Source organism: Nanorana parkeri, unplaced genomic scaffold (genome assembly GCF_000935625.1).
Source record: "Nanorana parkeri isolate BGI_ZX_2015 unplaced genomic scaffold, ASM93562v1 scaffold372, whole genome shotgun sequence".
In the NCBI taxonomy this organism is placed as follows: domain Eukaryota; kingdom Metazoa; phylum Chordata; class Amphibia; order Anura; family Dicroglossidae; genus Nanorana; species Nanorana parkeri.
The window spans coordinates 1,174,872-1,188,169 of record NW_017306640.1 but is presented as its reverse complement, the minus strand read 5'-3'; the positions used below and the strand labels follow the sequence as shown (position 1 = coordinate 1,188,169).

The following is a 13,298-nucleotide window of genomic DNA, read 5'->3' as shown; positions in this document are numbered from 1 at the left end:
ACGGGGGGAGCATATTCACACCTGTAAGTTTAGGGATTCCTGTATTCGGAACTTGTGTTTTACTGCAGCAGGAATCCTTAATGTGGGGTTTACAAGCGGCAACTGTCACCCATTCAAGTTAATGATCAGGTGACAGCTGCTGCATGTGAACGCCTGCACGCCACATGTAATATTATGTGATATAATTACATGAGGTTAGGAATCATTCTTCCTGGATGCAATATTGATCGTGCATCCTAGGGATAATGATTGATTCCTAACCACATGTAATCATATCACATACCATTGCATATTGTGTGCAGGCGTTTACATGCAACGGTTGTCACCTGATCGTTAACTTGAATGGGTGACAGCTGCCGCTTGTAAACGCCAGATTAAGGATTCCTGCTGCAGGAAAACGCAAGTTCCTGACGCAGGAATCCCTAATCACACCTAAACTTACAGGTGTGAATGGGGCCTTATTGTGTCTATATTAGGGTTTGTAATTTTGGTTGTGCATATTTCCGTTTGTGTGTATTTCTATGTGTGCGTATCTCTGTGTGTGTCTGTGAAGTATGAAAATTGGCAAGCGACCCCCATGGGAGCAAAACATTTGTCCAGTGGCCCCCGAGTGAATTTAGTTTGAGACCCCTGATCTAGAAAATGATGGTTACTGTATCCTTGTGGCTTGTAAATGAACGTTGATTAAAAAATACGGAAGCCAAAATGTGACCAGTGCATTATTTCATTGATGTATTCTCTTTTGTCTTAAGGCATTTGCTAAAGAAGGAGCACAGGTGATTGCAACTGATATCAATGGAGACAAGTTGAAGGCGTTGGAGTCATACAAAGGTTACTTTCTGTCTATGGTTACAAATTGCTGTCACTATAATGCTGAAAGTTGTTTTAGGGCCATGTGTGTAGTTGTCCTCTGCATACTCCTTTTTTTTTTTGTGGTAAATGCAGGGACAGATGAAATGGATCTTAGGCCTCATTTCACACTGGGCAATCTGGCCTTCCTGCTGCAAGAACCTACGGATTCCTGTGGCATGGAGGCCAGGGGTTACAGTTCAGATGCAGCCACTGTACCTGTTCAAGTTAATGGCAGGGCTGCATGTGTGATCGGCAGTCCACTTGTAATTGTATATGATACAGTACGAATTAAAGTGGCTTGGAATAGATCACTGTCCCTGGACACAGGATAGATGCATCCAGCAACAGTGATCTATTGCAGTCCGCATGTAATGGTATCATAGACGATTACATGTGGACTGCCGCTTACAGATGCAGCCACTGCCATCCTGTCATTATCTTAAACGGGTACATCGGCTGCATCTGAACAGTGACGCCTGGCAGTCTTGCTGCAGAAATCCCAAATCGCCCCATGGGAATGGTGCCTAAGTATGTCTTCAAACAAGAACTCTGGGGAGAATTTTTTATTAACCCTTGCAGTGGGGCTACCTCTGGACTGCATGGGTCCGGTGCTCTTTTGTGTGTAGACAGGAAAATAAAAAAGTTAGAGAAGACAAGAAATACAGAAGCGCACTACCAAGTGGTGACTGAGCAAGAAAAAATAATAAGGGAATAATGGAATGAGACTTACCAGGGTGTGGGTACTAGCGCGTTGTCAGCGACGAAGTGTGGATGAATTGGGAGTCCAGGGTTGCTGGTGGTGGTGGGCAGGGTAATGTGGCAATAGTTGGTGCTGGGAAGAATACGATGTCAAAGGGGATCTGGGTCAGACGTTTAGTGTGGCAGGGATCTGAGGGGGGGGAGGCTCGGGTTTGGGAGAAGGACTGGCTGTCTGAAACGTGCTGGCTGCTAACGGATGTGTGCCTGAGAACTGTGTGTGTGTGTGTGTGGGGGGGCCGCGGTGAACAGTTGATGCTGTCAGGCAGGGAATGTCCGGGGGAAGCCAATGGTGAGGAAGATAGCCTGGAGGTGGATGTTGAGGTCGGGGTGAGACTACACCGCTCGAGGGCACGAGCAGCGAGCCCGAAGCAGCGAGCGGTGTGTCTGTGAGGTACAGCGGGTGAGAACGAGTGGCGGAGGTGGTGGGTGAAAGTGTTCAAACTGGCTACGCGTTTCGAAGAGCGGGTCTTCTTTTTCAAGCCACAGAGTGAGGGGACAAATGGCGGGAGAAAGGCCGGTTTTTGAACGTGAGGAGGTGGGAGGAGTTGTTGAGAGGGGCGGGGAAATGGGGCGGAGATGGGGTGACGTGGAGGACGGCAAGTGTGAAGAGGTATACCTGCCGTCTTGATGCAGAACGAATGCTTTCAGGGTGAGGGTGGGGACAAATTACACACTAGCAGAATGTAACCATCACAATAAAGTGTGATGGTTCAATGGACCGTGTGAATTGGGAACCGAGTGTGTAAAACATAATAATGTGTGTCAGCACAGTGGAGATGGAGGGAACCATGAGAAGGTTGCAAGATAATCTGATTGAGTGGGTGGGGGAATTTTGCGTGGGAAATTATGGTAGTGGGGGCAACCAAAATTCCCCCACCCACTCAATCAGAATTGTTTACCCTCACCTCAGGGGCAGCGCTGCATTAGAGGACATTTCTCCCAAATAAAAAAGTTATACTCACCTGATCCTCTGAGCTAGCTTGCTCTTAGACTTGTCCCTATAGCCTTGCTCCCCCTCCTCTGCCGCAGTCTGGGTCACGTAAATCATCACATTCTATAAACTGTGTATAAACGTGAGAACACCGATGGGCGTTCCATTGCAGTAGTGAAGGAGAACAGAGGCTGGAGGGAGCGCTGTCATGGTCGGCTTGGAAGATCAGGTGAGTATAACTTTGTTATTTTCCTCCCTAGAACAAAACCAGCAGTTTGCCCTTGCAGTGCTGTAAGCGTTAATACTTTTCCCTGGAGTTCTGCTTTAACCCAATGTTTAGTTTAGTTTTGGATAGCATAAGGAAAGCCTTATGACACTGCTCTGAAGCACAGCATCACTGTGTGAGGACCTTTGGTACCAGCAAGGCTTCCAGTTCACATCTTATATCTAGACTCAGATCTGTTGAGTCCATGACGAGAAGAAAATGTGACATGTGAAATGGCTTTGATTGGTTTAATATCCCCTTTAGGTATACAGACACGAGTGCTGGATGTGACTAAAAAGGACCAAATTGAAAAACTGGCTCAGGAAATAGAAAGAATTGATGTTCTTTTTAATGTAGCGGGGTGAGTAACAATGGGCCCTCACTTGTGTTATATAAACAGTGCTACAGCAGGTGTCAGTGTTGTCACTACCTTCTTTCCACGCCATCCTGCTAGAAATGTACTACAATGGTAGTATGGCCACTGACTGACATTTTGTAAGTGAATGGAGTTTCCTGAATAAAAATGTCATTCACTATTAGAATTGAATTCCGTCCAGAAAAATTATCCATCCTGCTCCTTTGATTTTTTTTTTTTCATCACTAGGATCAAAGACAATCATTGATTCGACTGTTTGGAGTTTGAATGAGTGTTCCAACCATGATTTCTTTTCTAATGAGATTTTGCTGTGTATGGACAGCTTTATTAAGTGAAAACAGCAAGATTGTTTCCTTTGCCTTACTGCTAAAGTAGCTTTTACACATATTTGACGATTTTTAGATTTTGTAGAGCTGTCTGATGTTTTTTTTTTTTTAGGAGGATGGCAGTGGGTGTGAAAAAGCATAGAATTCAGCTTTAAAGGGTAATTCCACGTTAAAAATATAAGAATCAAAAAATCTTTCAAAAATAATATAGCATATATAATTGTCCTACAAGCCATTTTGTAATGTTATTAAAAATGACCTTTAACCGCTTTGTGACGGGAGACATACACTGTACGTCCCGCCACAAAGTGCCTATATGACTGGCCATGTACACTGTACGTGACAAGTTATTTATTGTTCTGTAATGCTGGTCACCGCTGATTCTCAGCAGTTACCATTCATTAATGAATGCCTCAGTATTGAAGCATTCATTAATGAAATAGTTAAGCTTTTGTAAAAGCTTCTTTCTTTCATTAATGAAAGAATGAAGCCGTTACATGCAAATACCGGAGCGCTAAATAGCGATCCTGTATTTGACAGCTGAAAATAGCAGAGAGGTAGCATGGTGAGTCACCTGTCTGCTATTCATTTTGACAGCTCCATAGACTGGCCCAATGTCTATATGAAGCTGTGTGATACATTTCAGGCACAATGTTATAATGTATCTCTGTGCCTAAAATGTATCACTTCTGATCGTCTGGCCACGATCAGAAACCTTTGAAGCTTGGTTCACACCTGAGCGTATTTTTTCTGCTCCTTTTTGTCGCGTTTTCTTTAGCACGTTTTTCCATTCAGTAAAACGTGCAGGGTTTTTTTTTTTCACTTTCAAACTTCCTGTCGGCTTTGCCCCCCTGCGACGCAGCCACTCGCAAGGGACGGAATCTGGAAGTCGTCAGCCGCCGGAGGACACAGCGGGGATCGCGGACAAGGTAAGACCTATACGCTGTATTCCCGAGTGTGGCTCAGGGTTACCGCTTTGTTAACCCCGATCCACACTCGGGAATTCCACTGGGAACGCGTGGAAAAACGCCCCAAAGAAGCTCCTGTTCTTTGGGCGTAGGGCGTTTTTCAGCGCGTGCCTACGCGCTGTAAAACGCCCAGGTGGAAACCATGCCCATAGGCAATTATTTGTTTTCACATGTTAAGCGTTTTACAGCGTGTAGGAACGCGCTGTAAAACGCCCAGGTGTGAACCAGGCCTTAGTGAGATCTGATTCTGTCATTTACGAACAGAAACTGAAAACAAGCTCCGCCATGGAAGGGGTTAAAAAAAACCCTGTAAGTGCTGTAATGTTCTACATCTGTCAAAACAAATTTCAGGGTAATTTAGCAACCTGTACGGGACACCGCCAGAATTGTCACTTTCTTCGTCTGTGATTGGCTGACTGATTTTTTCCAAGAAGTCTGCACTAAGATATAAGTATACTATTTGGCATCCCTTGCGATAGGAAGTTTACATTTTTGGTCAGACACTTCCTAAGGGTTAATTCCTACTAAAGGGATGCAGACACTGCACCTTATTGATTACTACAGATTACTGCACCAGTTGATTATAATGAGCCCAGACCTTCCATTAAGGAATCTGGAAAAGACATGCTGGAATAAACAGCTTTTTTTTCCAGAACAGAAACGGGTAGGAAACTGCAACACAGTTTGTTAAAATCCTGGTAATGTACACAGATCACCCAGAGAGGATTCATGTTTTATCAACAAAAGTGGAATTACTCTTTAAAGGAGATCTATGAGGTGAGTGATTTTTACTCATCCTTATAGTTAGAGCCGACATGTGACAAAGAAGCTGTCACGTGTCGGCTCTATTGATCGAGAAGTGAGCAGAAACATGCCACCGATCCACTCACTTCCCGATCAAGGAACTGTGCCTGTCAGTCAGCGCTCCCCGCAAGGATTCCCCCACCTCCCCTCTCCTCCAGCGCTCAGTGGAGGAACGGACGGAGAAGGGGACGGGCACAGCTGGCTCTCCCTTTAGATAGGCACGGCCAGCTGTCGATCACGCAACTCGGTGGATCTCGACAGTTTTGTCGGGATCCATCCCGGCTGCGGCGCTCTCAGTATATTACGGCAATAGACTGCTATATACTGAGATTTGGGTCACGAGAGGAGGTTAGTATGTGTCCTCTTGTGACCCTAAAAAGAACTATGGGGAAAAACACTTACCCCACAGTTCTCTTTTAAGTAGATCCCTATATTCAGATTGTATTGTGTGAGGCCAGCTTATCTCAGAACACTTATGAAGTAAAATATTTATTGCATACATTCTTTACCTAATTTTATCTTTGTGATCTTTTGGGCAGCTTTGTCCACCATGGATCCATTCTAGACTGTGAAGAAGCAGATTGGGACTTTACGATGAATGTTAATGTGCGGAGCATGTATCTGATGATCAAAACTTTCCTGCCAAAAGTTAGTGGTCATTGTATTTATTCATCTGTTTTATCAGTGTAAACATAGTATTTCCTACAGCAGCAAAAGAGATGCACAAGCCTTGAAGAAGGAGGAGGGATGTAAAGGGATGGGGGATGGATTTCTAATAAAGGGCACTTACCCTTGATGGCAGAAACTATTATCGCTAGCATAAAAAAGTACATTAGTGGCATTAACTATAGAAAAATGGATCACATAGATTTTGCTTCAAGTGAATGAATCTTCACAAATCCACTGCTTTTTCAATATACATGAAAGTGATCAGCTTAGTGACATTATCATATAAATATGCCTTAATGTAAAAAAAATAATCTTCATTTCTGTGTATAGTTAGACTTGTCATATACACTGCCTGTCCAAACAAACAAAAAAAAGTCACCACCTGGATTTCGGTTGTTATGATCTGGGGTTGCTTCAGTTGGTCAGGTCTAAGTTCAGCAACATTATGTCCCCAAAAATGAGGTCAGCTGCCTACCTGAATATACTGAATGACCAGGTTTTTCCATCTATGGATTTTTTCTTTCCTGATGGCACGGGCATATTCCAAGATGACAATGCCAGGATTCATCGGGCTCAAATTGTGAAAGAGTGGTTCAGGGAGCATGAGACATCATTATCACACATGGACTGGCCACCACAGAGTCCAAACCTTAACCCCACTGAGAATCTTTGGGATGTGCTAGGGAAGACTTTACGCAGTGGTCCGACTCTCCCATCATCACTACAAGATCTTGGTGAAAAAGGAATGCAGCTCTGGAGGGAAATAAATGTTGTGACATTGCATGAGGTTATTGAAATGATGCCATGGTGAATGCATGCCATAATCAAAGCTAAAGGCAGTCCAACAATATATTAGAGTGCGTGACAGTTTTTTGGACAGGCAGTGTATGTACATGAAGACAGCTGTATTTGCATATGTGGATTCTGCTTCCTAGTTAGTACTGCTGCACAGGTTGTGCCTTCCTGATTACCTTATGTCAGTGCATGTGGGGGGGCTGTCACTTAGGCTGTATGGGGCCCCATGTTTTTGTATTGGTGGCCTTTTCTATAGATGCCCGAACTCTAGATTCTAATAAAGTAAATGAGATCTGTATCCTCTATTCATTGAGCACTTGGCCCTAGTGGCAGGAGCAAAACGGGCATAGTGAGCATAAGGGTGTATCTGATATAGTAAGGTCCTACATAAGACCCTATAGATACAACAATAGTGACAATGACTTTATCTTCTGTTTTTCAGATGCTTGCACAAAGGTCCGGGAACATTATCAATATGTCTTCTGTTGCTTCCAGCATTAAAGGTATGACTAGCAGTTAGATCTTCTCAGTTCCCTTGTTTGGGTGAGCATTTCAACTAGTAAACGTTTAATATATACTTAGCACGCATTGTTAGGCTATAAGAATAAACAATGTTTGAGGCATGAAAATTATACTGTCCAGCAGTGCTAGTTTATCATTTAAAGTGCTAGTGTGATCATACTAAGTGACCGGAATCCTAAACTACTGAAAGCCCCAACATTTCAGAGATTCAAGCAGAAATAGGCATCTAAATATGAGTTGAACATGATGATGCAGGTTTAATTCTGTTGTCGTGATTCTATTTTTCTGCCACACAGCTTAGCCAGGAGAGCGACAGCACAATTTTATTGCAGCTTTACAGCTTCTCGTAACACCTTCCTGCTTATTGGGCTAAACATTGGTATCGTTACACTGCTGAGGAAAGATCCTGAGCTTTCCTCCTGGTGTAACTCCTCTAAAAACCTCCTGATGTATTTTTCAGTGCCTGAAAGCATGTTAAGCTGCCCATACACCTTACAACCATCGCACGACTTTCGCTGTGCGATGGTTGTAAGGTGATAAAAGTTTTGTATGACCTGCCCATCTTGGACAGGCAGATCGTACTTGCGATCTTCGCAAGCCCTCCCCGCTGAACCTGTAAGCTGCTAAAATATATTAACAATATGGTTTTAGCTTTAAACACTCTTTAGCCTCTAGAAGTGGAGTTACTAAATGTTCCTTGGTTCAGAAAGGTTGGGTACACAGTATAAAGTAAACCCATAGGAGACATGATCATAATATCTTCAAGGGGTAAGGACAGATTGTAACAGAGAATGTGACATTCACTACAGGTGAATCTTCCTGGTGCATGTGTTTTAAATTACAGGGACTGAGTAATCACCTGTGAATATTTAGCATATATCACATTCACTGCTTTTTAAATATGTCCCTATAATTGGACTCAGACAGATCTACTTAATTTGGTACGTATGAACATGTCATCTGTAATGAAAAACAAAAAGAGTGCCTCCATCGTGTAAAAAATGCTTTTAATAAGACGATATAGGAAAAGCTAAATGCATACTTACAAACAGATGGAATAAACAGGCATAAAAAGTGAATCAGCAAACGAAAGCACTGAAATCGTAAATTTTCCAGCTCAGCCGACAAGCTGAATGTCCTCCCTGGCTTACCCGTTTCAGAGGACATGCCTCCTTCCTCAGAACCAATCTTTTTGTTTTTCATTTCAGTTTTGTGGTTGCCCTAGACCAGCGGGAGCTGCCTCGAGAGTCTATCAATTTAATTTCCTACACAGCTGCTGGTGCTGGCGCCTGTGGTATTAACTCTTTGCAATGTGTCATCTGTGCATGACACCCCATTAGATGTTGTCTCCTTTTCCTAGTGTAGGTAAGAAAGATGAAAAAGAATACTACAGGGGTAGGTAACGTTGACATTCCAACTGTTGTGGAACTGTCCCATGAGGCACTACAAGACTCTGGAGGCCACCGATATGACTACCAGAGGTATAATAGGATTTGTACTTTCACCACAGCTGGAGTGCCAAGGTTGCCTACTCCTGGTATGTAGTATATCCTATTGGGCTTTACCTGGCACATACTTTGACATACGAGGCTCTGCCATGGAGGGATGATGCAGAAGTCATAAGTAAACCTATGTACATCTATCGTCTTACCCACTAAATTCACTAGAAACCAATATCTTTTGAATTTAGGGTAGGCGATCTCTGTGATGTCACCAGTTTTGGCTGTAAAGTGGCTCAGAGAAACTGTCATAATTAACCCCTGGAAGTACCTGTAGCAGATGTAAAACCCTTGCAGCAGAGTCAATCTTTAATGTACCAATTATGTTCTCTGATTGCACTTTAATACTCAGTCATCTTACAGTAGATGAAAACCTTCACTGGATGACACTTCACTAAAGCACTGTGCATCTTAAAAATTGCCATACTTTTTCCCCCCAAAATACTGGAGGGTTTTTTCCCCTTTTTTAATATCCTTTTTAGCATTTCGGTGCTGCAGAACGCCTCTAGCCACTTCCTGTCTACATGCACTCGCTCCAGCTGTACATCATTACTTTGGACTGGCTTCCTGGTAGTGACAAGGGTAGACCATGCCTGCTTGCATGACCATTTGTAGTCTGCACTAAGGGTACATATGACAATGGAGGAGCACAATTGGGAAACAGCTGTCATCCCATACATGTTACATGGCATGACCTGAACAAGGACCTACATGGCAGTTGAAAACAACTTTTGAAACCACATTAACAATGTAAAGCTTAGAAGAGATTTTAGTTAGTGTGTGTAGAGCTACTTTAAATCAATTCATGTAAACATTTGTGTTTACCATTGCATTGTAACCTATGGCTGTATTTCCTATGGTGTTCTGTCATACAGGTACTATATTGATCAATAGGTTTTACTGGTTTAGTGCTGTAACCTGAAATGTTTTGGAACTTTTTGTTTTCTAGTAGATCAATTTGTTGTCTGAATATTTTTCTATATACTGTTTTTTTCTTCTTTGTAGGAGTGGTAAATAGATGTGTATATAGCACATCAAAGGCTGCCATAATTGGTCTAACTAAGTCAGTTGCTGCAGATTTCATTGAGCAAGGCATTAGGTGTAACTGCATATGCCCAGGTATGTACAACTGCCGTATAATACTGGAATTAAATGGTGTCTGCTAAGAGCTAAGGGCCACAGTGGCCTTGCATCCTCTACATTCCACACATTGTGGGCTGGAGACAGGGAAGCCTAGCGTTTCCATTTTATCTTTCTTTTTGGCAGAGCTGGTAATTGAGTGTATTGTTGGGAAAAAATAAGGACATGATACTGGGTAATGCCTGCCATAAATGCAGTGCTCTTTATAGCACCAAGTAGGGAAGGGCCATAATCACACAGTCAAAGAAGGCTCACAAGACAGAGAATGCTAAGTCAACCTGCTAATCAGATGGAGAACCTACAATCCAAATTAATGCTGGATACTGGAGTATTCATATGACAGAGATCAGTCCGTAACAAGAATACAAAATAGCTCCCATATTATTACATCATAGGAGATTTCATATCGGCTCACAGGCAGCGAATGGGAAGAACCACCTACGCAGAGGAAATTTAGACCCAGCTGGGGTTGTTCATTAGTATAGATTTGTATTATATAATATCATGATCTGCATCCCCATGTTAATTTTCTCAAAAGCCATCATTTATTGGGTCCTTTCTTGGACCCAAATAGTATTCCCCATCTGTTCATGAAGTGTTCTTAAAATCACACGTCTAGGAATGTTCCTGCAGCTTTTCCGATCTACATCCTGTGAACCAGAACTGCAGGAGCTGTGAGAACCTGATTTTTGTCCAGTTAGAAATGTAACTATCCCGCCCAATTTTTTTCAGCTCTTTATTCAAGCAAAATATAATTTGGATAAAATAGGCAACTGTTTTGCTGCTGTGGTACAAATACAGTTAGGTCCAGAAATTATTGGACTCTAACAGAATTTTCATCATTCTGGCTCTGTACGCCACCACATTGGATTTGAAATGAAACAACCTAGATGCAATTGAAGTGCAAACTTCCATCTTTAATTCAAGGGGGTGAACAAAAATATCATTCGAAATGTTTAGGAATTAGTCCCCTTATTTTAGGGGCTCAAATGTAATTGGACAAAGTAGCACACTCATAAATTAATGTTCATTTTTAATAATTTGTCAAGAAGCCTTTGCTGGCAATGTCTGCTGGAAGTCTGGAATGCATTGTCATCACCAAACGCTGGGTTTCCTGCTTTGTGATGCTTTATCTTAGCTCACCCCCTCAGATTTCCTTCTCTGCTGATCCAGTCACAGATCCTATCCACAGCATCTTCACACCATGCGGCCATTGTCGGATAGTAAGGTCTATCATTCTCACACACCCCCCTAGAATTTATTCAGTTTTGCTTTCAATTGTTACTCCACCAATTCACACAGTTTTTCGGCCCTTCTCACATTTTCTTCTCTCTCTCCTTTTCCTCTATACCTCTTACATGAGACCTCTTTTCTCTCTCCTGTATGTGGATGTAGTGACAGAGCAGTGCTGAGTACAGACATGTTGAGCAGTCGTATCCAGCCATTTGAGGACTGGGAAAACACTAAAAGCCAGCTACAATAAAGCCATTCTGCTCTCCTCCCCAAGGTGTAGTCTCAGTCGATGGGAATGTGTTTACTTTAGTGTTGAATTTGGGGAATGTCCCCATCTTTCCAGTCAGGCTCCCTCCTGCACAGGGTGGCATCCCTCCAAGGCAGACTAAACAGTCCTGACGGTTAAATGGTTGTGGAAGCATTCACCAAGCCCTGGTTTCACTAAGGTTGAGAACCACTGCCATAGAGATCTAATACTAGATGCTCAATAAGATGCAAGGTGATCCTACAGCTACTAGACTTCTCATCTTCTGCAATGAAACTACAGCAGATACCTGAACTTCGTGTACTCATTCTAGTAAAAGACCTTGAAACTAACAAGTGATGACTGAACGGTAGAAAGAAGTATTGTGTCCTCATCCATCAGTCTATACTATCTATCTTTTTAGGAACTGTGGACACCCCATCTTTAAGAGAACGAATCCAAGCTAGGCCAGACCCTGAGCAGGTTAGAAGGCAGTATCCAATTCACATTACTGATTAATATATTACTACATTGGTGCTTATATGTTGTTATTTTGCCTGTGGTTGGAGTAGGCATTGAAGGACTTTCTGGCAAGGCAGAAGACTGGTCGAATGTGCACGGCTGAAGAAGTTGCACACCTCTGTGTGTATTTAGCTTCTGATGAAGTAAGTCTTCTATTCATTTTGCAAGACTATATTCAAGTCTTAAAATAAACAACAAGGTGTCTTTTGGGTTCACTGACTCCTAAAAAAAAAAACCTTCCTCCTTGAAGTCCCAGACAGAGAAGTAAAAACTACTCGTGACTTGTTTATGGAAACATTGCAAAGGAATTCTTGATTGTATGCAATTTTTTCCTTTGTGACTGGTTGTTTCTCGTTTTTGTTGTCTAGGTTGCTGCAAACTTTAAACAACCCAAAAAAAAAATCTGAAAGGCACCATACTGTATAATATAGGGGGCACTTCCATCATGTCCCTTGGCTAGCTTGGAATGCTGGCTGGTAGTCTAGTGACGACAAGTGTTAAATAAAATGTCCAAAGTAGAACAGCAATCCATTGCAGAAACTATAACTTATAGCGTCTTACCTTGCGTTACAACTGCCATATTATTAACTTAACGCACTTCCAAATTTGCATGAGATTGATCTTTGTGTCGTGCTACTTTTCATTTGAGCTGCTACATAAGAGATTTTCAGTAGTGTGACTGAGCGATTGATCTCCTATGGTATCACTGCTATTTGACATTATAAAGTGTGTCAGATTTCATACACTTAACGACAGTGAGAGACAGGCTATTTGACCAGTGGTGGAGCGAGGGAGGGGGCCACTTCAGGCACCACTCTGAAGGGGCGCTACTGGCCTCTTCAGATGCATCGCAGCAAGCACAGCTTCAGCAGAGCTCTATCAACTGTACTCGGGGCCGAAACTGGGGGGGCAGAGGGAGCATTTGACCGGGGGCAGATGCCGCATTAGGAGGGGCACCGTGAGGCGCCCGATAGGATGAGCAGTCAGTGGCGGATTCTGTTGGGGGGGTGTGTAAGAGTGACTGTAAACAAAAGCTTCCCCTACAAGAAAATATTACTGTTACCCTACTGACAGTAACTTACCACTTCCTCTACCGCCGCTTTGCTGGCACTGCCAGGGATGCATGGGGAGGAGGGGGGGCTTAGGGGTGGAAAAATGCACCTTCGGATGCCTAAGCGAGCGGAAGCAGTGTCACTCAGAGTAGCCGGGAAGTGAGAGGACACAGACTTCAGGGACCATGGAGTAGGAGCTGAGCTGTCAACAGGTAATCACAGAGAAAAACATCTATAGAGCCCTCCTGCTTAGTTCAGGTTATGTCTACAGTAACTTAGTATAAGTAGCGTCCTCAGGGCAATTGCGACTAACTGCTGCAAAACAGGGTAGCTGATAAGTG

The 13,298-nt window shown here is 43.0% G+C and overlaps 1 protein-coding gene across 1 annotated transcript in view; it reads left to right on the top strand.

Moving 5' to 3' along the window:
- Positions 1-13,298, top strand: part of BDH2 (3-hydroxybutyrate dehydrogenase, type 2) — a 16,235-nt gene that overhangs the window by 2,701 nt on the left and 236 nt on the right. Inside the window, exons 2-8 of the mRNA XM_018558982.1 lie at positions 753-831; positions 3,072-3,168; positions 5,821-5,929; positions 7,188-7,248; positions 9,772-9,885; positions 11,808-11,866; positions 11,956-12,048. Of these exons, the coding sequence (XP_018414484.1) occupies positions 753-831; positions 3,072-3,168; positions 5,821-5,929; positions 7,188-7,248; positions 9,772-9,885; positions 11,808-11,866; positions 11,956-12,048 (612 nt within the window). The remainder of the gene's footprint in view (positions 1-752; positions 832-3,071; positions 3,169-5,820; positions 5,930-7,187; positions 7,249-9,771; positions 9,886-11,807; positions 11,867-11,955; positions 12,049-13,298) is intronic.